The following is a 25,144-nucleotide window of genomic DNA, read 5'->3' as shown; positions in this document are numbered from 1 at the left end:
TGATTAACATTTTGGGGTCCAGAGCAGAGCATTTTTTTTTTCACTGTATGTCCAGCTGTTGAGAAGACGTGTTCCAATCACACTGATGTCCCAGGGACACTCAGGTACAGCTGCGCAAGGTGTGGGTATTACCGGTCGCTGTCAGGACCTCGTATTTAAAAAACCTAATACCAGTCAAAAGTTTGGACACACGTATGGTAAAGTGTCCAAATTTTTCACTGGTACTGTACCAATATACACAAAGAATGTCGGCCGGTATATCTGCCTTTTTTTACTCCCTAATATCAATATCTGCCCTCAAAAAACCGATATTGGTCGGGCTCCAGTCAAAACAACTGAGCATGGTGAGATCTAAAGATATGTACCACTGTAACACATATTACATTCTCCAGCTGCTCTGGAGACAAGATCTTTCCTTCTTGCTCCTTTGGGAGGAGTTAATATATTCAATTTGGGTTAGAAGAGCACATTTAAAGTGAAAACTCTCGGCTGACTTTTGAGTCGAGCATGGGGAATCAAAGGATTAACGCAACTCTCCCAGTTTCACTCCCAGCTATAACTAAGAGATTCTGAGAGACTCCTAGACTAAAGACTACCACCTTAAAATTGTATAATTCATTTAAACCCAGCCATACAACAAAGATATAGCCTCAATAAAACCTTCTCCATCTGTCTCTTTCTGTTTTTTACTCTCTTACACACACACGCTACATTCTGTCTTTATTTACTGGCCCTCATTTTATTCCAATCCTGTATGACTTTCTTTCATCGCTACTCTTTTCCATACCATGTAAGTGAATGGTGATCAGGAACGGTCAAGCTTCAGAAATGTCATAAAGCATTCTGAAGCCATATAATAAGTTAGTGTGAAGAAACATTCTGGAAACATCTCCTTTTTGTTTCATGGAAGAAATAAAATTGAATTGGTTTAGAACAACATGAGGGTGAATAAATTATTATTATTATTTTTTAGGTCAGTTAAATAATTCCTAAAACGTCTTGTTAACATCACTAGCACTGCTTCATTCTTTTGCTGTGTGTGTATCTGTGTGTGACTGTTTGAGTGTGTATAAATAAGCAACCCCATCCAGAACAGAGGGAACATCCTTGAAACAGATGCTTTTACAACACCTCAGAGTGGATTCAAACAGTGGAGACCATAGGTGGAGGGTGAATTAACTCTAGGGTAAGGCTAAAATTTGCATAATGTTACTGAAATCTATTAACAGGCATGTCATAAACCCATCTTTTTAGGCATGTACCTTGTGGAATCCCATTTCTGCCACTAAAATGTTTTAATTATAATATATAATTTTTTTTATTACTATTATCCAGTGGCAGAAACAGGCTTCCATTAGTACCAGTTATGTGTCATGTCACAAAATGTTTTAATCCATCTGAATTTGTATATAATGTGATCATAATTGAATAAAAACATTGAAAGTTAACAATTAAAATTTTTTCATTTCCATGGTTATTCAAACATTGAATAAATAATATACAGAAAGCAATAACATTTAAAGTGAGCAATAACATTTATATTATCAAAGAATATTATCATTGACTTAAGTCAAGAGTTTAAGCACTCTCAAAAAACTCCCATTATCAATGAAGCTGTCTACAGTGTGAAATGAATCTCTGACTTACATTGCACGCAAATCTCTACCTTGTTATGATGAAAGAATTCATGGGAGATCAGAATTCAGTCAGCGCGTGCACAATGAACTAAATTCATTACATTACAGTGATGAGTAATCTGAACACTTCTGATTTGTCATTGCATTTATAAGCTAATTTAAATTTTAATATTAATTTCTGACCCTGGCCAGGGGAAGTCTAAGCCTTGCCCAGCCTTACATATGCTCCACCTATGGTGGAGACAGCAGATCTAATCTACATAAACTCTAACAAATATCTAGAAAATTGTCAAGGAGAACACCAAGTTCTCATTCCTGTGAACATTCTCATTCTTCCAACATTCCAAATTCCACTGTGACAAATGTTTCTTCATATAAATAATTTACAATACACTGCCCTTTCAAAAAGTTGGGGTCTGTAGGATTTGTAATTTTTTTTAATTAATACTTTTATGCAGCAAGGACACATTCAATGGGTCAAAAGTGGCAGTAAACATAAATAATGTTAAATTATTTCAAATAAATGCTGTTCTTTTATGTTCTCTGCTTGCAGAGCCAGGCCTCTGTCAGGCCCCGTTCACACAGAGACCTCTTTCCTTTGAATACGCAGAAATTTTTTATCAGATAAGCGTTTCGTCCACACGCATCCGCCGTTTTCATGAGGTGAAACCGCTATTTTTTGAAACCGGGTCCCAAAGTGGATAAATTTGAAAACGGCGTCTTTGCGTTTTCGTCTGGACGGCTAATCCGTATATTTTCAGAAACGATGACATCATCAGCCCACGTCTCCCCCCTAGCCAAACACCTCTACGTCACGTAACAGCAACAAAAACATGAACAAACACTGAACGATTGTCTTTTTATTAACTAACATTAACACAGATTAATAAATGTATTATTCCATGTTCGATTGTGTACCACTCGCAAGGTTTATGAGCATAGTCCAAGTCTTCTTCTCTGTTTTTAGTGTATCTCTGTGTCAGAATTACAGCGCCATATACTGGTCTGGCATGTACACTACATCATTTTGCGGTTTCGTGTGGATGCGGATATTTCTTGAGAAGAGGGAAAAAAAAGATCGGATTGGGGTAAGCTCCTTCTCCGTGTGGACGGGGCCTCAAACAAAGGAGATTTTCCAGTAGAGCAAGTGTCCTAAAACGACGAGTAAAAGACCTCCGTGTGCATGCTAGGGGGTCTAGGCCTGAGATGAGAGAGCTGAAGGTGGGTTGGGGGAGGGGAATACAAGAGAAAGGGATAATGGGGAGGTGGTGCTACAAAACCTCTGGAGTACTGCACCACCAACTAATACAACTACCTAACATGCACATGGCTGCCACACACAATACAGTACCTCAAGAGCACAAACAGAATTTATAATACACATCAAGGTCAAAGTGATGGATATAAGGTTTTCACAAATGTACAAAAACACATGCCTAATGATGGCAATGAGATGGATATGACCCTGCACGATCAAAGAAAATTAAGTTTGTAAATCATGAACACCAAGCATAGGGGTAGATCACCAAAAGAAAAAAAAAAACTGTGCTGAAGACCAAGAAAGAGAAAAGAAGGAATAAAAAGAGAAAGGGATGGAAAGAGAGAGAAAGAGGGGCAAAATGCAGCATGTGTCATCCTAAAAGAACAAAAGAAGGCCATGTTAGGTCATCATTGTGATATGAGACACTAAGAAAAATCAATAAATTTGGAGAAGGATTCACAGAAGCTGCCATTCAATAGTACAAATTGAATGTGGCTGATTCCCCTGAGACTTCAACACAACCCTCAAGCCACGATAGGCTCTCCAACAGATCAACACACACGAGAATTAACACAGACCACTTTCGGCTGAAACACAATTGAAATACAGCCACTTTCAGATATCATTGCTAACAACAAATGCTATAAAATAGCATCATTTCCAGAGAATTATCCCCAACAGCACTGGTCACCCTCCACAAAGACCTCATTAAGGGTACTGAGAGCAAAAAGGTGGAAGGACAAGCACAATACACACAATGGTATCTCTACTAAATACCATAGACAGATGGTTTTCACGCACATACAGTAGAGTGTAGGCACTGATGATGGACGTGTTACTAAGCCATCATGCTGTCAGTACTTCACTCAACCAATATCACTCCAGGTTGGCATGTAGTTTTCCTTCTCTGACTGAAGAAAGGACTTCAGGAGAAATGTCCATAAAAGGACTGAAAACAACTTGAACGACTGATGCACTGAATTCAAGCAGAGCGGCAAAACTACTGATCTGTTCAGGTTTTCAAGTGCAGGTCAGTTTAATCTGTAAATAGGCTACTGCAATTTAGTTTTTGCTTACTTGGTTAAGATGGCCCTGAATTTCAGCGCGGGTATTGTACATTACTCTGCACATTCTTGCAAGTTTCGCGTTTATAATGCAAGAAATTCTTGCAAACATTTTTATACCACAGCATGTAGGTTGAATTCCAACAGATTATCAGAGCAGTTCAATCATTTTAAAACTTTTTGTGAGATGCAATTTCACAAACAGTATGAGTGATTCAGCAGTACTGTACAGGATCCTCTCTCTCCCTCAAAATGCACAAATGGCCTCATAAAATAATCATGTCATAAAACTTTATACAAAGTTATCATAAGACTTACAAAGAAAGGTTGTGGGTTCGAATCCCAGTGAACACATGTTAGGAGAAAATTGTTAGCCTGAATGCAATGCAAGTCACTTTGGATAAAAGCATCTGCTAAATGCATTAATTTAATTTATTATAAAGTGAAGCCAGGACATTGCTCAAAAAATTATTTGCTTTCCACAGAACAGACAAAAGTCATACTGACACCAGTTTACATGATGGAGCTATTTAAATAAATAAATAAAGTGAAATCTGAAGAGCTAATGTATGAGGGCCTACTGTAAACTGCAAAGTATTGATCATGCTTTTCACAGTTTCAGCTGCCCCATTACATTTGCATGAGTTTCTGGGAATGTCTGAATAAGGACGGCCTTGAGCGGTGGCCGCTTGCTTATGTACAACTTGTAAGCTCAGTGTGTGTGTGTCTGTGTGTAAGATGGACGTACAACCCTAACCAACACCCATCAATGATTAATGAACAGCCTATCCATCAGACACCAAAAACCCACCCTGATACATGAGCCTAAAGCCATACCGTATACATCCATCTATTTAAGACACAACAGAGACAACTAATGGGCCGCTCGGCAAGCCCTAATGAGACAGCAGGGCTTTGGCTTGTGCTACTGAGCTATCAATCAGCATCATAATATTCCAAAACAAATCGATATACCTTTAGCCATGCTCTAACAAAATATCTATTGCAAACAGCATCTGAGTAAAGTTTACAGAGCTTTTGATGAAGACAAAGGTAATATGTTCCATTGTACAATGTCAGTGCTATTAACGCTATAACATCCATAAACATTAACACTAAATAACATAATAATGATATATAACATAATAGTGATTATGTGGCAGAAGTTGTTAAAATATAACAAAAAAATATGAACTGAGCCAACGGTTAAACTGAATTGTGCTTGGTTGGAGAATAAGAACAGTTTCGCTCAACTGTTTTTTGCACTGGCTCCTGAGAGTTTGGAATTATTCAGTGCATAGCTAAATCAAATCATTTCAGTTGTCTTCTTTTCTTGTACAATACAGTCATAAACTGGATGTGCCAGAGTATGCAAGTCTAAAATATCGCTCTCACAGAGGCTTTTCTAAATATCTGCTCTCAAAAAGTTGACAAAACAAAAAAAAGTCAAAAGGAACTCATTAAAAAGCAATGAGTTGCTAATGTAGCTTAACAAAAGTTCTAGAGGGATTTAGGGTGTTCATGTGACCTCATGCTCTCTTCAGTTGACCAATCAAATGTGACGGAGTGGTGTGGCCATAGTGGGTTTCTGAAACACAGGGTACCCAGTCATGCCAGAATTAATTGTAAGTGTGTGTGTGTGGAAGGAATATCACAATCTTTAATCACTGACCCAACAAAAAATGAGCATTAGAAAAGAGAAGGAAGAGAGTGTGGGAACCCAACACGTGTTCACACTCCATTTCTCCTCCTCTCCCAAAACAAGTTCAGTCTTCCATGTCTACATCTTTACATTCCCACCAATGCCCTCCCATCTTCGTCCCCCTGGGCTCCGGCTGTCTGCAGAGGCTTCCAGACTCCAGACACAAGGCTGCCCATTAAAACAAGATAACTCACAACCTTATTTTGCCCTGCCCCTTAACTACCAGGTATGAAGAGGACGGTGGTCTGAGTGTCAGGGATCACAGAGTTTATCTAAACAAGCAGTTTGGGACAGCAAGTCACCATTTGTTGCATTGATTCAAATGACAGAAACTCTTAGTTCAAGCTTCAATATCTCACTGTTGACCTATTTTCATTCTCTCTCTTCTGTTCCCCTCCACCCAAAGCACTAACTCTTTCACGCCTCTTAAAACAACACAATCCATCAACATGTTCCCAGCTAAACCTGGTCTCCTCATCAGCGTCTCCTCCTCTATGTCTCAACACCTTCTAATGAGAGACGATCTAGAGACGACAGGACAAGGAGAAATGTGTATGTGTGTCTTAAGAGCATTAAATCGGAGATGAAAGAATCAGATTTTGTAAAAATCATCCTATCCCAGTTATATATGCAAAGAACACAAGTAAATTATTAGGTTAATTTCCATCAAAAAATGTAAATGGATTAACAACATGGCAATTTTTTTTTTTTACCTATTTATTAAAGTATTTAAAAATGCATTCAAAATGTAAAGCATTTCTGAATAAAAAAATAATTTAGATTTTTTTTTTTTGGGGTAATTTGGGACAGAATGAAGTCGTGAGAAGGCCATGTGAGAGAGTATGTTGTACAGCTGCTGTGATTGGTCAACTCCTAGAACAGTTTATCAAGGTGAGAAGTGAGCTGTCAAATGGCATCAACACACTAACACACAAACTCTCATTTTCACGTACTACACACCTTCTCATGTGCAATAAAGCACACCTATAAACACACACTACACTATAGGTGCAACACAAACACTCACGCACTCACACCACCAACAGGTTTATAATTGAATTATTTAATAACCATCATAAATCCTGAGTGTTCTGACAGGCTGTATGTAGCTCCTGCTTTCCTTAGGGCACCGTGCCACTCCTGAAGCTTATTACTTCTCCCATCCCTGGGAGAGACAGAGAGAGAGAGAGAGAGAGAGAGAGAGAGAGACAGGAAAGGCTCCAGCAGTCGACCCCTGCGGAGCGTGTGTCTCTGTATCTCCAGTCCTCGGCATCCCCGTCTATCTTTGTCTCTCCCTCTTAATAGCTCACAGCAATGATGTTTTAGACATTATTGACCCATACACACACACACACACACACACACACACACACGAACAACCATTCAAAACTTTGGGGTCGGTAAGATTTTTTTTTATGTTTTTTTTTTTTTTAATGAAAGGAGTTACTTATTCTCACCAAACATGCATTTATTTGATCAAAAGAAACAGTAAAACAGTAATATTGTGAAATATTATTACAATTTTAAATTTGTGTTTTCTAGTTTAATATATTAATGTAATTTATTCCTGTGGTGGCAAAGCTATTACTCCTTCAGTGTCAAGTAAACCTTCAGAAATCATTCTAATATGCTGATAAACTATCTTAATAAAAGTTTATTTTCATTACCAATTTTCAGAGCATTTATTTTAAATAAAAATATTTTGTAACATTATGAATATCTTTACTGTCAAATTTGAACAACTGAATGAGTCCTTGCTGTTACATTAATATCTTTAAAAAAAGAAAAATCTTACTGACCCCAAACGTTTGAGAATTAGTGCACATACAGCATACACTATATGGCCACAGGTATGGACCAAAATGTGAACAGGCCTAAACAATTAACTTCCCATCTAGCATCAACACAGCACTGTAAAAGCATGACCTGGGAAAATCCTGTCTGATAGATAAGTGCAGTTGTCACATTTTTCACACCCTCTTTTACTTCTGAAATCCCAAGTACAAAATTTTGTCATTTACGGCTCATACAGCAGCAAAAGGCTTGAACAGAAGTCTGCATGCATCAAAAAATCAGTTAGTGGGCTATCGACAGTTAAGGCGTCTGGCTATGGATATAAAAACCTGCATGTCAATATCAATTCAATGAGCTACACAAAAAGCAAGGACTGCATTTTGACATTAGCACTAACTTAATAATGAAACTTTTAAATCCAACCTTGAAAATAAATATAATTCCTGAAATGATAATGGTGGTTAAATGTTCAAGCACAAATTACAGTACTTGGATATCTGAGCTTGTAATATAACTGCAGCGTTAAACACACAGAAAAGGGCATAAGCCTTGACTTCAAATATCTTAAAAAGTTCCTTGAGAGTTATTTTCATAAGCCATCTTAAACTCTTATCCCTTTAAAAAGACTGGAAGGGCTATTTAAAACTTGCTGAGCTCATGGAAAGCATAACATGTCTGAAGGTATCTAGTCCCAACTGAGAATGTGTTTTCTTTGTGATATTAATCCATCGTCTGATTCAAGTTACATGTGTCTGTGTGAGACTTCTGAAGTGCACGGCTGATATGATTCCTCACCAAACTGCAACGCAGACTAAATTATGACTTGGCTCCCAGAAAAAAAAAAAAGATCAGTTAGAAACACACAAATCCAGTACTGATCAATATCTACAAACATTCAGTAATGTACTAATCAAGGCAATTTATCACAAACATAATGATTTGGTTAGCGGTTTTTGCCCATTAAAGTCCTGGTGGAGAGGAACACAATGTTTGACAGTGGCATGAAGCCTCATGTCAGGGCAGTGGACATTTTTTTAATCAAGAACTTACTCTAAAAAAGGCCAAAGTAAATATGAAAACTAATATACTACCGTTCAAAAGTTTGGAGATACGATTTTTTGAAAGCAATCTCTTATGCTCCCCAACTCTGCATTTATTTGATCCAAAGTGCAGCAAATACTGCAATATTGTGAAATATTATTACAATGTTTTCTATATTTCAGTATCCATTACTCCATTTTCGAACTTTGGACAACAACAAAAAAAAAAAAACAGCATTGCATGTACTCTTAAAACATAATCACAGAATGCTCTGGCCAACAATTCATCCACGTTTATGAATAGATATATTTCATTCAATACCAAAAAGTATAAATTAAAGTAATTCAATCCAAAAAAAAAAAAAAAAGATTGTAATAATGTTGCTAGGTACTTGTGTCTTTCCCATAAGTTATTTCCCACGTTGAGCATTTCACAATCACTTATGAGATACCATTTCAGTTAGTATGCTGCCTTAAAAGGCAGATGTAGTATTGTAGACAGCAAAGCAGCAGATTAGGTTTTACTGTAGAGCCACAATGCAACATTCTAACATTTAACACAGTTACCACAATCACGTCAAAATGGTGTCTGATGACCCAAAATTAGCACCAATAATTAGAGCTCTCTTGGGTCAGTAATCTGCCTTATAATTAGGAAGTTTAAATAGCTCTGGGTGGCCACATTGGCACACGGTAAGTGGTGGAGTGTGTGTAGTAGTGTGTATGATATAGGGGGCCACGTCCTGGTAATTGCTCCAATCTGGAGCCAAAGCTTACATATAAAACCGAAGATTTGTGATGCTGGTTTTTTGGGTAGAATGGAGAAACAAATGTAAAATAAGTCTCTCATTCGGCATTGTGCTTGGGAACAATACAAATATCACATAAAACATTATACTGTCTGCCATAACCCATAATTTAACCATATACCTATAAAATGAGTCATCTAGATTTCTTTTTCTAGTTTATTTTTGGTCTTTTTGCCTTTAAGTGATTGGGAATGGGAGAAAAGAGTGGAATGGGATCGGGAAATTATGCTAGATTCAACATGTGATGGCTACATGAGTACAATATGCTAACTAATCATAGCTCCATTACTGAAATAAAGAAGCTGAATAAAAATGCTGCCATAAAGGACTCAATTAACAATGCACAATTTCAGTGGAATATTTCTATTTAGTGTGGGTAAGATAAAGCCTTTCCCATTCTTTGAATTTACAAAGAGAATACCGGTACCATTGCTATACAGAAACCATACACCCACCCATACACACACACACACACACACACACACAGAAGGTCACAGTAAAAAGCTGAGTGGTCTGACTGACAGTCTACCAGCAGGATGGATCAGCCCTGAAGAGAAAGGTCTCAACTGGGGGGCGTCTAGAAAAAAAAAAAGAAGTCTTTCCAACCCCAATACACTTTCTTTGAACAAATCCAACTGGTTTTCTTTTTAGTAACAAGTTGTTAGCCATTTAATGGAAAATGCCAGGTGAAATAAAAGAAGCAAGCAAGACTAATACTTTTCGACTAAGATCCCAAAAAGACAACATCTGGAGAGATTATTTATGGTTTGAAGTCAGAGACAATAACCATACGCAACAACACCAGGGAACAAGCCCTTTCCCCCGACCCAATATCAGCTGATTATATTTTGACGGTACTGGCTGCTTTTCAAGGTTTTCTGAATTTAAGCCACATCAAATTGTATTTGATTATGTTTATTGTACTCTCAGCTGAAGCCATTTTACCTCGGAGCATAATTCAATTCACTCCGTGTAATCACGTTACTTTACTCGGTGAAGGTTTTTGTGTTGTCCTTACAGTTCATCATATTAGAATGATGCGTTTAGCAAGCTGGTTGGTTCCTAGATGGCTGTGGGAGACGTTTTCAGTGGGTTGAGCTTCCAGGATACGATGACATCAAACATCATCTCTTGTTCTGTGTCTACACGCAAGGTCACCTTGAGCGCCGTTCCCCTCCTCCATTTCACCCTCCCTCCCTCGCTCACTCACTCCTTCTCTTTTCCCATATCAGCAAGAATATTTCACGCCTCGCTAAGGGAGATCTTTCCTATTAGACCACACAACTGCAGCCAGTGGAGAATGCACAGTATTTTAGCAGAGGTGTGTGGGTATCGGGTACTTTGTATTGAAGAAGAAAGCAGAGTCAAAACTGATGACACTGACTAAAGCTGAACTGAGGACACAAAAACTTAACCAGACATCACAGAGCATTTATGATCCATTAAATGAACAGCTGTCTGCATTCAAAAAAAGGGGATGAAATAAGGTACATTGCAAAAGCGGTATGGTTGTGCACACTGGGTGTGTAATACACTGTTTCCCGCTATTGTGATTCCAGTGTAAAAACATTTATGCTACCTTCACCTAAAAAGCATTAAAGTTGAGCCCTGAATATGTGTGTACAGACAAAGAGTGATACAATATCTACACTTTTTGTTTTAAAAAATAATAAAGAAATATATTTTTTTAAATATATTTAAAATATGTTCTTTATATTAATATATTTGATAAAAATATATAATAATTATTAACCTTCATTTGCTTTGGCTTCAACAACAATTTGGAATATAAAATCAAGCTAAATCTTTTTCACACACTTTACCAATCAGCCTTTATACATAAAATTATAAAGCTGCCTTTATATTTTTGGAAGAAGAGCATCATATTTGGGGGTCCTTGCTATCAAAAAGTTTAAAAACATGAAAACTCCCTCACAGCAGTAATTGGTGGTGCAGGAAGAGAGTCACAGCGTCAATAACAGTGACCAGCACATGCCTGGCCCCTCGGGAGAAGACGCTATGAAGCAGGATAGCAGAGTGTGAATGAAGGAAAACAGAAGTTAAGATAAACTTTGCCATTTGGGCCAGAGCGTGTTTGTTCAGAAGGACACTGTGGAGTGGGCAGTGCTGTCGTGAGGCTTATTTCGTGACCAATTTTCTATGGAACTTAACGGAGTAACAGCTGCAGTGTCTGGTTATGGCCTTAATGCAGTTAAAAAACATGGATGTCGCTATAGAGCTAAATCCAGTGAATGTGGTTTACAGAAAATGATTGATAATGAAGTTGAATACTGCAATGGTTGCGGATGAGGCAACGGAATTACATTTTAAAGAAGAGTGGCTTAATTAAGTGATGGAAATAGCGGCACAGAACAGTAACAAAACAAAATGGCAACAAAACCTTCTGTTATTATAGAGAATTGAACTGGTCTGTGTTTATACATATATATATATATATATATATATATATATATATACATATATATTTTTTATATATATAGAATTTCTTGGTAACAGTACTGTAAAAAATGTTTTCTCAGGCAACCTAAAATGTGCATCATTGAATTATATTCAGGGTCAAATCATAAATAGCACATTATGTCAGCCGAATAGAGAAAAGTTCTGCTCAGCAAGAAAAAAAAAATTAAAGGGAACACTCACTGACACTTTATGGTCGATAACCATGAAAAATTCTATATCCAATGTACATAATGTATACATAAAAACAAATAAAAAAATAGAAGATGAAAAACTGAAGAAAAAAAAACAATTGAAAAGAAAAAGAGTGAAGTAGGGTCAAAACTCAGCTTGAGTTTTATTGGATATCTAAACCGCACTGGATCCAAAACACATTTCTCTTAGAGACTGCAGGGGGAGAGACCAGAAGCTGGCCAAACCTTGATCCACTACCGCCTTGAGAACAAGAGCAGAGGCACAGACACACACAGATGGAGGATAAACCACAGCTTCCGCCAACTCAATACAAGTCGGAGTTTAAGACATCCTGTACACAAATGCCTCTTTTTTTCCCTGAATATTCGGTTCACTTCTGTCAAATGCTTGTGTTCCTCAGCTGTGTTCTTGGCTGATTTGTATTCTGGCTGATGAGGAGAGGGAGACGTCGCAGCTCAGAGTTGTAGCCAGCTGCACCATGACGCTCCGCCTGTCCTCTGAGCCTTAAATCAGAACCGGCCCGCCTGCCTTCAGAAGGAGGGTGGAGGCAGAGAGGAATGAGCAGCCAGCCACTGCTAGATACCAGTGCAGCTGGCCACTAGACATCGGTCTCGCTCATTAATCTGATAATGTGTTATTATTATAACCGAAATTCCCCTCCGACCCTGCAGCAGTTTATTCGGAAAACTCTCCCTAATGAGCCTCACTAATATAAATCCTACTACAAAGAGCCAGAGGGGATTAGACAAGAAAAAGAGATAAGAAAATGAAGAGAAAAGAGAGAAGCAGGAAATAAAAAAATGGGACAAGAATGCCTCTGGGGTAGAAACAACTAAAGTACAGTTGAAACAACATGAAACAGCATTTGTAACATTTAATTTTCATAATATAAAGTGAAAAAGTATCTGCACAAATAATTCACATTTATGCATTTGGCAGACACTTTTATCCAAAGTGATTTACAGTGCATTCAGGCGATACATTTTTTTTTTCCAGTATGTGTGTTTCCTGGGAATTGAACCCACAACCTTTTGCTCTGCTAATACAATGCTCTGCCACTGAGCCACAGGAACAAATAATATACTATGTCCCTTGGTTTTATATATTGGTATTTGATTGGATAGTGGAAAGTAGGTAATTAATTCATTAATATTTAATTACCAATATTTAATTAATTAAAGCTTTTTACCTAACTCTGCAAACTTAGTGATGTCACAACCTAATCAACATTACAGAAACAAAATATAATTTCACATGTAGAGAAAGTTATTGCATTGTGATGAAAACATTTTTCTATAGAACATGATCAATCCTACCAGGGACACACAAAGTATAATTATTACATTTAATTGTGTTAATTTAGAAAGTAAATAGGGTCCATTAGATTATTTTTGTTGATAAAACCTATATTAAGTTTCTGGTCAATAACTGTAATAACATTCTGCCCATACTGCAGTAAATGGCTAATATTTAAACTATATATTTTTATTTATGTGAATGAATGAATGAATGAATGAATGAATGAATAAATATATATATATATATATATATATATATATATATATATATATATATATATATATATATATATAATAAAACGCCTAAATAAAATCCAGTTTTTAATGCTCATTTAAAAAGGGTATTAAAGCACCAGAACATTATAATCCAAAGTGTTGAAAGCAGCTATTCATTTTGAGATCTTAAAGATTAAATTGAACACTATTTTTAAAATAGTTAGTGTTTTTGAATATTAACTTTAAGTGAGTGTCATATACTGGCAAAGTTAAAATAAAAATAGACGTAAATGAGCCTGCACAATTAAACATCCAATATATCCAATACAGACTGCTTTAATATTAGATATTAATAACAGATAATGGCCAGTACCTATGCATATTTGTTCATTTTTTTGTCTCACATGCATTTACCTTTGGTCTTTATAAAATTAAATGCACATATGTATATTACTATAAACGACATGCTGTGTAAGAGAGAATAATCCTGTTATTGCAACCACTGTACAGTGTTCTCTCATCATTGCAGTCAGAGAGAATGAGAGCAGATACAAATACATTCCCTAGTGTCCTGCCAAACCCAGTTCAGCCTTTCTCTCCTCTGAACACACGGCCCGTTCCAGTTTACCACTTACGCCAATTCACCATTCAAATATACTGATAACTGCAGCTAATTACTTCCAACATTAACTGAAAAAGATTTCACTATCACTGTCTATATTTATTAGATTTTAGTAATGGTACAGCTGAATTGGAGTTGTCACTGGCTGCAGTATTCAGAGACTTCAAAGTCATAATGTCATGTAGACCCAGCTAAATATCAAAGATCATTTGCATAAATCATTGGCAAAAAAAATGCTTAGTCTAACTCTCACACTTTACTCTGACATTACATGAGTATTAACTCTTTCCTCCAAAAGCCACTTTTAGCCCGATTATGGTACTACAGTCATAACACGCCTTGTCACATCCCTGACCCTAATTCTTTACAGTTGTGCGGTGATGGGAACCAGACTTGTTTTTGACATAAGCCTCAATGGGCCAGTGTTTTGACATGATACACAATCCATTTCTTGCCTAGAGTAGACCACACTGTCATTAGTTTCTTTTTTTGTCTCTCAAATAGTCTGACAGTTGAGTTTGACAGCTGGGGAATAGAAGATAGTATTATGAACCCTAAAGAAAATAGGAAATCTCAATCCTGAGCATGGAAGGAGGGTGCATGTGGCTGGCGAGGGTGACAGATCCTATTACAGTCAGACAGGCTAATAGAACATTGTCCAGTAGTGCCTCTTAAACAAAGAGTTCAAATTAAGCGTGGCAGAGCACATGCATGAATCAGTGTTTTTATTGTTTACTATAACTTCAATTACAATTTGTTCATTGGAATAAAACTGAAATAAAAACTATAAATATTACAAGAAAAACAAACTAAACATGCATTTTGAAATGACTAACTGAACTAAATGAAGCATACTGAAATAAGTACTAAAATTACTAACTGAAAATGACAAGAACATAAAAGCTTACTAAAAATGTAATTAAAAATGTGAAAATATATATTTATATATATATTACTCTAAAAACAAAACTATTTCAAAATAAACCTATAATAGTACAAAAAAAAAAAACCTTCGTACAAATGAAATGTGTACAATACAGAAAACCTGTCTTATTTTTGCATGGATTGCTTTGTAAGAGCATTTTTTTTTGTGGGTTCCCCCTCTGCTCTTTAAAATAATTCAGTTATGAGGGGACCCCCAGTGTCCTTTGGGTCCAACACTTTGATCTTTTCTGGGTTTTCCCCTTGTTTGGTCGAAAACCCAGAGGCACATCACAAAGGTTCAAGTGTAATAATTGGCTGCAAGAAGTCTAGATTCAAAGCAGCTGTCCAGACTGCATGAGGGAGCAGTTCTGGCTGAAATAAACAAATGCTTCATTAAACCACAAGAAAGAACAATCTGGAATGTCTTAGTTTTATCAGCTCAGGGGTGATCAAGGTTGATTTATGTCATGGCACACAATGCAACTTCAGGAAGGCCAAAAACAAAAAGTACTGACAAACTGTGCAAACAAGCCCAATTTCACAAATTTGAAAGAACCATTGCTTGTTTTTGTGAGGTCCATTTGGAGTCCTTTGAAAGCGATGAGGGATTACTCAACATTATGAAAAAAAAAACTCTCTTGTGACTTCAACAGGATTTGAGATTATGTGCCATGTTTGTATGACAACATGAATTTGTGTTTTAATCTGAAGTGTGACAGAAGTCACCTCCTATGCAAATCTGAATAGTCCTCTCTTGTCTGACTCATACATCTTTAACGTAAACTGTAATCACTACAATAGTCCTGCTGTCAGAAAAAGCCAGCAAACAGAACAGCCATAGTTTACATAAGCAGCAAATCTGTGCAGGGTGGGCCTCTGTAATGCCAGTTTTTGCCAGATTTTTTTTGTGCTGTCCACCGGAATGGCTGCATCTGTGCGGCGATAAAAACTCCTGTGTTCGAGCGCTTGGCACATGTGGCCCCACCGACACGCGCTCAATCCCCACACACAAGCTTGTGCATGCTCTGGAAAGGGTGACGAAGCCGTGGTCTGGGTGGAGTGCGGCAGGGTTATAGGGTGATGTTGTGTAGCTCTTCCACAGTGGGTGGGGTCACGGTCAACTCTGCATTCTCCGGCCTGTACAAAGCTCATGACAGCCAGAGCAATGCCATGCACCAGGAAACACTCTGTAGGGGTTTGGCCATCTCTGCCTGGCCTAGTGCATCAACTTGGCCAACTGCCGTACACCTCGCATTCATCTTCTGTTATGCCCTGATCTACAGCTACAACTCCAGCCATACATCAACAGCTTGAGTGGGCATAATGCCATATTAAATTTGTGCTCATAATATGCTTAATGAAACTACAAGTGAAGCATCACAACTCCAAACTATGCAAAAATTCTGAGAGCTTTACAGTCAGCAAATCCAACTGCCACCTAAAGTGTAAAGTCTTAGATCAGACACTTATCAGTCATAAGTTAACATTTAAGCAGCTTATCTAACTTCAACTAAAGTCTGGAATACACTATATGAACCTAAAACAGACCAGGCATCATAGACTTGCCATACACTGTAGATGGTTACAAAGTTTAAAAAGTATGTGCGACAGCCCAAAATCTGCAGACTGGCTCTTACTTTCGACAAGTAGTGTCGCCTGTCCAGATTCAAAAAGCAAATTGGGGCAGAAATCTTTACAAAAGTCATGTAATGTATTCATTTCTAGCTTTAACTTAATTCAAACTCCTGGATGTAAAATTAAATGTCCATTTTACTTAGATACAAAATAATTCTCTATGCAAATACTGGAAATTACACATGGTATTGTTGAAACTGGTACCTTGTTGTCTTTTAAAATATTCATTATAATAAAATGCTACAAACAAAAGTCATTTGATTTAAGATAAACTGAACACAATGTATGTTTTCACTAAAAAATAATTAATTTGTACTTGCATAGATTACACTGTAGCTTAAGTACCATAAAAAGGAACTAACTAACAGAAATGACAGTTTAACAGTTTAAACAGTTTAGCGGTCATTTAGACTGTTGTTAACAACTCCAATCATGGGCTGATTAAAGTGTGTCTCTTCTTCTTCTCCTTTTATTCCTCTCCAGGACTGAAGGAAGCCAGAAAAGAGCTGTGAAAAATGTGCCTTACTGTTATTTGGCAGAAAGTCCTCAGACAACAAGCTCTCACTCTCTCTTTCCAAACACACTGGGTGGCAGAGCCTTGTTGCATTGGTGTTAATCAGAGTTTTCCTGCACATGTCCATATGATATTCTCACAACACATATTGGTGTTATTTTCCCACATATATCCCCCACTAATACTTAGCTATTTTTTTCTGCTAGTCTTGCATTTCAGTTTCTATTTATAAAACACAACAAATAGCTATCTTTAGAGTGGAAATGTTTTCTGTAATACTGTGTATTCACAAAATCTGGCAAAGATTACAAAATAAACCAGCGGAGACACATGGATTAGCCAAATATTCTGGGTGTCCCTAAACACAAAACAACAAACTTTTTTCAGAGGGACAACCAGAGTCATCGTTTCCACATACCCAGTGTGCATTCTGTTCTTGGTCTTCACTTGACACCAGAAAGCACACTTCTGTAGATCTGGAGAGTCTGTCTAAAAAAATAAGCAACTGGACGGTCTGACCTCACCGTGGTGCTGCTGTACAATGCAAGCATTCAGCTGAATGCACACCTCTTCATTCCAGTCCACACCTTCTTTCTTGATCTCACCCTTGTAAAGACACGAATATGTGACAAGGGTAACACTTTTCATGGAACCTCATGACAAATCTGACATAATATGGGAAAATATTTTCTAAGGGGAAGCAGAAGGGCAGAACAGGCTCCTTTTAGTAAATCAAAACCATACAGCCCATGAATGCAGCAAATTCAATCCTTAGCATCACATTATTTATATGATGCCTAGTCTAACCTGACTAGGCCTAGTTTATCAGTTTATCTACTCACAAAACATTTTAATTTTCTTTTTATTAGCATATCCTCCCACATAACACCATTTGAAAGGCTGAGTACTCATATTCATGCAGTGGAAAAAAACAATTTTCAAAAAATTTTTCCCCTGTGCACTACAAGAATTTCCACACAACCATCAATCCTTTTCCAACTACCTCAAACGCCAGCGTCATTGTAAACGTCATTTTTGACTTATGCAAACATATTGACCACAAAGCACAGCAAATGCCTGGTCTTTTTAATTAATGACTGATGTTTTCCTGGGTATTTGTCAGAGAACTTTCTGTTTTCTGTCATCCCCTGCCTCTTGTTTTCTCTGTGACTCACTCACTCTTCACCCCAAAGGACACTGCTTCTGATCTGTAAACCACAGAAAGACATTTCTTCTTGAATGGCCACTTCAAATCACCAGAGGACCATCGGGAAACAATTACAATTCTTGTTTACAAGGGGGACATTGCCTGTAAGAACAGTCCCCTGAGGAGAACGAGGAAACAAGAGATGCAGAAACCTCAGCAGACGGGCCTGATTCTGTGTGCTGAAATAATGCTTTTATTAAAATAATTCCAAATTGCCAATTTTAAAGAATGACAGGGTTTGTCTGGCATTTAGGAAAGGTGGTAAAGAGGTGAAGGGCATGCTAGTGTCTGAGAGAACCATCTACTTCAGTGAGGTTCTTTCATTGTAAAAGATTGAAGATTTAATAAATACATGCATGATTGGAACTGTTCACACCATTATGCAATTATAGCCTTTCCTATCAGTGTCTCAGCAGCCCCCACATCTCCACATGTCCACAGAGGCGAGAGACAGCATGCAGTTCAGCACACTACATCCTCCTGCCTCCCTCTTTTCTTACAGCACTAAGGTTTTGGGCCATTGGGTGGATTTTTGATTTTGAATTTGACTCGTCCAATTATTTTTCCCGCCCTTTTAATCAATGTTTGGAGCTGGAATTTCATTCCTTTCCTTGACAGTAGGGCCTTTCGCACAATTTAGTTCCAGAACTAAATGTACAGTACTAAAGTACTCGAACGATTTTGCACAAACTATTTCCCAGTACCATTTAAAGGGTTGCATTCGCGACGTAATTTGTGCGCGGTGTTCAACAACGTTAAAGGGGGGGTGAAATGCTCGTTTTCACTCAATATCCTGTTAACCTTGAGTACCTATAGAGTAGTACTGCATCCTTCATAACTCCAAAAAGTCTTTAGTTTTATTATATTCATAAGAGATAGATAGTCTGTACCGATTATCCCGGAAAAACACGACCGGCTGGAGGCGTGACATGTGGGCGGAGCTAAAGAATCACGCGCGCCATTAGGCTTTTGCGTTGAGAGCGTTTGGAAGCTGTGACACGGTAAGGACAAAACCAACCAAAACAAACCATGGCTAACAGTCAGATTCAGCTGTACATGTGGAAAGTGCAGTTTGATGACAACATCGCATGTTGTTTACTTGATGTGCTTACGTGCCGATAGTTAAGTTAACAACACAGAGATATTTGAAGCAGTTTTACTCACCGCCTGCGGTTCCAACACACGATCGTGACCCTTTTTCGTTGGGACTGTATTATCCTTAAGAAATAAACGATGTGCAAATCCGGCGTCAAACTGGACCTTGTTTGTAAAACAAGCATCTTCGAAATGCAGGGAACAAACACAAACACTTGCACAACTCCGTTGATGCTCTGTAAAAATAAACTCCATCCACTGGTCCCTTAATGCTGTTTCTTTTTCGGTAATCTGTGCAGGGTTGTCTTGCCCTGGCAACCAAAAACACACTTCTTTTGTGACATTTCGTGACGCTCTCGCTCTGATCAGTGAAGTCTGTTGTGCTCTCAGTGCTGTGCTATACGGGAGCACGCGCTCTTCCGAGAGAAGTGCCCTCAGGACCCATATAAGGAAATTCCGCTCCATCTAACGTCACACAGAGCCAAACTCGAAAAAACTTTTGACAAACCGGAAGTAGTATTTTTGGAACAGAAATACTCCTTCAAACGTACAACATAATTTTTGAAACTTTGTCCATGTTTAGCATGGGAATCCAACTCTTTAACAGTGTAAAAAACTCAGTATGCATGAAATAGCATTTCACCCCCCCTTTAACAACTGGAGGATGGACGACGCTGTGATCGCAGTTGTGTTTTTGTTGTGTCTTGTGGGTTTCACATTAATGGACATGGAATGTTGATGTATACGTAAAGCGACTGAAAGAACGTAAAGGAGGACTAAGAATCTCCAACGACAACTGGCAGTGCTACATTTGCTAAAGTGCCTGCACTTCAGCGTCCGTTTAGTTATCGCTGTTCACCATACTTGTGAAATAAGTTGACACAATGTTTACAGTATGTTTACACAGTGTTTTAAATCATGGTGGTTGGGGGCGTTTTTGAATGTCTACTTATGTCACGGATAGTACCAGTTGTGCTGGTTAGACCCTGCCCCGGATTAGGAGCTAATTTGGTTCTCAAAAAAGGCGGTCCGGTACTAAAATGAAAATGCCCAAAAGTGGGTAGTTCCACAATCCACAATTAGTTCTGGTGCTATGAAAAGGTTCCAGCGGTGAGAAAGGCCCTAGTGTCTTTCAAAAATAAAATGTTTCTAAGCAGCAAGTCAAACACACTAAAAAGGCAGGCAGGATCTTATGAGATAGCATCTCTTTCTTGGCAAGATGAGTTGCATACTGTTACGCTAATGTAACCTGCATGGCCTGTGAGGGCTTTCTTCATTAGATGAATGGCCGATCTGTTGATTTCATTCATCTGATTTGATTTACTGCAAATCATCTAAAGCTAAAATGTAAATTTATTTGAACTGTTAAAGTAGGAAATCATCTGTCATTTCATCAGGTTAAAGATCTACAGACTTTTACTACAATGCCACCTGGTTACATCAAGCTGTATTAACTGTTAAAAATAAGCGAGGTGGGTTTCAAACGTATTCACATTGATTTACAAGTCAGTATGAGGACAAAAGAACGTGGAGCTTACTGGACTGTGCTCAGCTTGTGTCTATCTATCTTCGTCTGCCCTCTGTTATCTCACTCTTGCACAAAGAGAATCTTCCTGGCATTTGAATGGACGGGCTGTGCCAACACCCTCCGGGTCTGTCTGCTTCTCACCAAAGTGCAATTCAGCTCATCAGCTCAAAGCCTTGGGAGCCAAAAGTGCCACATGACACCAGCCTCCCCTGTAGTCAGTCTGATAGCTGATGTCATTCTGCTTCTTGGCGAGAAACAAGTTAAAAGATACTGGATAAAACAAGTAAAATACTGCAGCTCCAAGTTTAGAATGCTTATAAAGACAGTCTGACTGTGGAAATAGCAGCCTGGTGAGTCACGCTCTTGGATATCGGTCTCTCTGGCTGAATCTTCCAGACACCTGCTTGTTAGGTTACAGAATTATACTGTACTTTTAGACAATAGTATGAGTTCCTACTTCTGCAGGACACAACAATAAGAACTGCCCACTAGCCTGAAGCCAGTGAAAGTTTTAGGCTAGTTTATCGATCATGTACATTCATTCTTACGCCTTCAAATATTTGGTTTCCTGAAATGTATTTTACATTGTTGAAACTTCTGCTGAATCTTTGTCCTCCACGTTATCCATTATCTAGCTTGCTAACATAGATGATGCAAACCATAGATGATGGAAAAATGACAAATGAAACACTAAATGGTTTGTATCACATGCCACTGTTTCCCAGCAATTTTTTTTTACGTTTTTATGTCAAACTGCACTACTATGGGGTTGGTACAGATTCCAGGTTTTGTAATAAAAAATAATAATAATAAAATCTTGACCTCATGGTCATAAATTTGCATGTCCAGTTAATTACTCCTCATATGAGACTCATCAGAACGGAATAACCAACCGCAGCAAGCAGCCGCCACGGTGTCTGACCAATACAGACAGAGCGTGAAATAAAAGTGGACAATAGCTTGGGATGGAAAGCACAGAAGCTTACAGAGGATGGATTTAATGGAAGAACAACGAAATATAAGAGGAGATAAAACAGAAAAGTTATCAAGCATGCAGAGTAGAAGAAAAACATAAAAAGCCCACTCATTTTCACTGTAAGAAAAATGTGTCTGGCCAAAAGCTTTGATTTGCATTTTATTCAGCCATGCTACACATTGCTCCCCGGTGTATCAGCTTGACAATGATGTCATCAGTGATGTCATGTCCCATTTACAGTCTTACAGTAGCAACCAATTTTTCTTACCAAAGACCACTCATTTTTTCTGCTATATTTTTTAGGAACCACTTCACCTGTGATGTGCAAAATAAAACAACATGTAGAAGTCATAATCATGTCTTACCTAGATCTCCATGGTAACTGTTGTCATGGGAAGTCCGACTGGAGGCAATAGAGTCTCCATCATGGGGCCAGATTTGTCCTGTTTTCCTTACGCCCACAATGGTGGCCTCAGACACCACGACATGTTGCTGCCGGTGTCGTTTCTGTGTCTGCGGTGTAGGGGGACTGCTGCTGTCAAACGAATGCTGAGAATTCTGGGAGTTCTGAGAAGGTGAGCGACTCTTCTCTCGGAGTGGGCGGCGGTAGGCTGTCGTAGGGCTAGGCGACACGTGACTGGACTGTCCCGAGGAGAAGTCTTCCTCGCTAGATGTCAGGTTCTCATTGGAGCTGCAGTCTGGCGTGTATCCACCTCCTCCGCCTCCCACATCCTCCAAACTCCCAGGCGAGTATGACCTCCTGGGCCAGGTGAGAAGATGGTCGTCACTTCCTCCATGGTCTCTCATAGTGACCCTACCGTCACCACTTTCTCCTGACATCATCCCTCCGACGTAAACACTAGTGTATGGCTGGAAATCTGATGGCTGCCAAGGTGGCGGTGGTGGTTTGGCACCATTCGGTCTCGCAGTGCTGTATCGTGGACTGGGTTCGCCATCTTCATACTCTGCATCATATCCGCAGGTGCTTTCGGTAGAACGCCCCCTATAGACAGGCCTGGGGCGTAGATCACCTGCAACCGTGGCAAGGTTGCCTGGAAGTGAATGAAGTGACCTTTTGCGCTCCATCTGCATGGCTTGGTTCCCAAGAGAGCTAATTTTGTCCGAGACCTCACGGTCGTTGGCTTTTACCAGGCCCCTGTCATGTTGGAACTCAACATTGGTGTAGAATGGTTTCTCTTGGCCTGATTTTCCATCAGTGGCTGAGTGTGAGTTGGCCCGTTTGATTCTCTCAAAGTTTGAACGTAAGGCAGCCACCCCGAGCCCCATGCCCGGCTTGTCTTTGGGTGACGGATCCGAGGGCAACTCCTTGTCAGGGGGTGGATGGGGCCTACGAGGAGAAACTCCACCCCTCTGTGCTGATGGCGAGAGCCTCTCGGTCTCACTGACCGGCCCTGCTTGGTGCGCCTCCAATGATGACTGTAGTTCCAATCCATCACCGTGGGAAGCCGACTTCCTGGCCGGGGGTGGTCGTGGTTTCACTCTGGTCTCCCCCACAGGCTGATACCTGCAGCGCTCTGGCTGTCCATGCTCCTGTACATGGAGATGCTGAGAATCGGCCCCAGCAGCTTGCAGGTCCCCTTCGGTCATATGAGGTGGCTTCCTGAAACCCCATCTCTGCCGGTCGTAGCTCTTTCGCTCCTTGGCCAGAAGCGTCTGAAGGTAGATCATCCGGAAGCGCTCTTTGTTCACCTCCATTTCCAAGCGTCTTATGGACGTTTTACACCTCTCCAGTTCTTGTTCAATTCCCCCAACAGACCGAAGCTCCATCCTTGGAGGCTCGGACTCTGGAAACTGTGCTTTCCAGGCTTCGATGAAACCCACAGGCTCCACCATTGTGTTTGCTCAGGCTGAAAATATCAGATTGGTCAAAAACACACAGCCAAGTATATACAACTAATTGGAATTTAGCTCAAGGAAAAAGAAAATTTAGAAAATATGAAAAGTCGGCAGTGCCCGTTCATAATAAAGGATATTTCTTCAATAATACTTAATACAAACGTTTACAAAACACTTCGTTCATGATTTCCCTGGTATTGTCACTAGAAGTCTCAGTCTTTCTCTGCCAAAATTGTCGTCGTTGGGCTTGAGTTGTACAACGACTGAACAACCGTTATTGAGTATGTCGCGCGGAAACAATAACGGCACGCGCATTCTCATCTCGCGCACCATTCCGACGAGACCACTGGCAGAATATCACGCGCACAAATCTCGGTCCCCAGCACAATGACAGCATCTGTTCTCCAGAGCGCACGGGATGAAAAAAATACTCCTTAGAATGCTTTCTGAATTAAACTTTTCACCATAAACAAATTATACGGTCCGGTCGTGTTTGTGGCGAGGTATTCCAGTTGTCCTCCGTTCATAATGTGATATCTTTTTTATCACCATTATCCCCAAAGCCCATTGTGCTTACGTCTGTGTCTGGAAAAAAAAAATAACTAAAAAAAATCACTCTCCTCGATTGGTCGTTTAGTTCCTGTGGACGAAATTCTCTAAAGACGCTATCGATTATCCCATTTTGTCGCTGATAATTAGACTGTGCAGATTTTGCCAAGTCTGCTGTACGTAATGCCTCTGTATGAAAAGCACTAAAACGCTGGTGCTGCTGCAGGAAGGGGCGGGATTAAGATACATGATTGACAGCTCACCCAGCATGGGTTCGATTTAAAGCGACAGGGTGCTTCGCCGCATAGGTCAGGGAACTTGTAGTAAGCGTGGCGTGTTTTAAATATATAAAAAAATGTGGTTACTTGTGTTAGGGGAAATGCAGTCTGTTTTTGTTGACATTGAGTCGCGTTTAAACGCTAATGCAGACTTTTTTTACTGTGAGAGAAAGAACACACAATATTGTAGAACAAATAATGCATTAATTTTTTTTTTTTACATAATCTAACAATATGTGCAATAACCATTTGCAAAAATAAAACCTTTCGTTTCTTCACTTTTGTGTGTTGATAAGTAAAGACAATGAACTGAAATGTACATTCATTTATGCTATTGTCAATTTAACAGATTTTGGTCACTGGTTACATAAAAGATGCAGCTGTGTTTATTTGTGAATTAAGATGATGTCATTGTAATTGGACCGTGTTTTAGCGCCAAAATTGGACTCTGTCGCCTTCAAGTGT

General features: G+C 39.0%; 1 protein-coding gene across 1 annotated transcript in view; it reads right to left on the bottom strand.

Moving 5' to 3' along the window:
• Positions 1-24,641, bottom strand: part of LOC127942344 (breakpoint cluster region protein-like) — a 60,121-nt gene extending 35,480 nt beyond the window's left edge. Inside the window, exon 1 of the mRNA XM_052538031.1 lies at positions 22,361-24,641. Within this exon, the coding sequence (XP_052393991.1) occupies positions 22,361-23,849 (1,489 nt within the window). The 5' untranslated portion in view covers positions 23,850-24,641. The remainder of the gene's footprint in view (positions 1-22,360) is intronic.
• Positions 24,642-25,144: the final 503 nt, after the last annotated feature.

This window comes from Carassius gibelio, chromosome A21 (genome assembly GCF_023724105.1).
Source record: "Carassius gibelio isolate Cgi1373 ecotype wild population from Czech Republic chromosome A21, carGib1.2-hapl.c, whole genome shotgun sequence".
NCBI classification, from domain to species: Eukaryota; Metazoa; Chordata; class Actinopteri; order Cypriniformes; family Cyprinidae; genus Carassius; species Carassius gibelio.
Note: the sequence above shows the minus strand (reverse complement) of the source record. Positions and strands in the feature narration are given on the sequence as shown.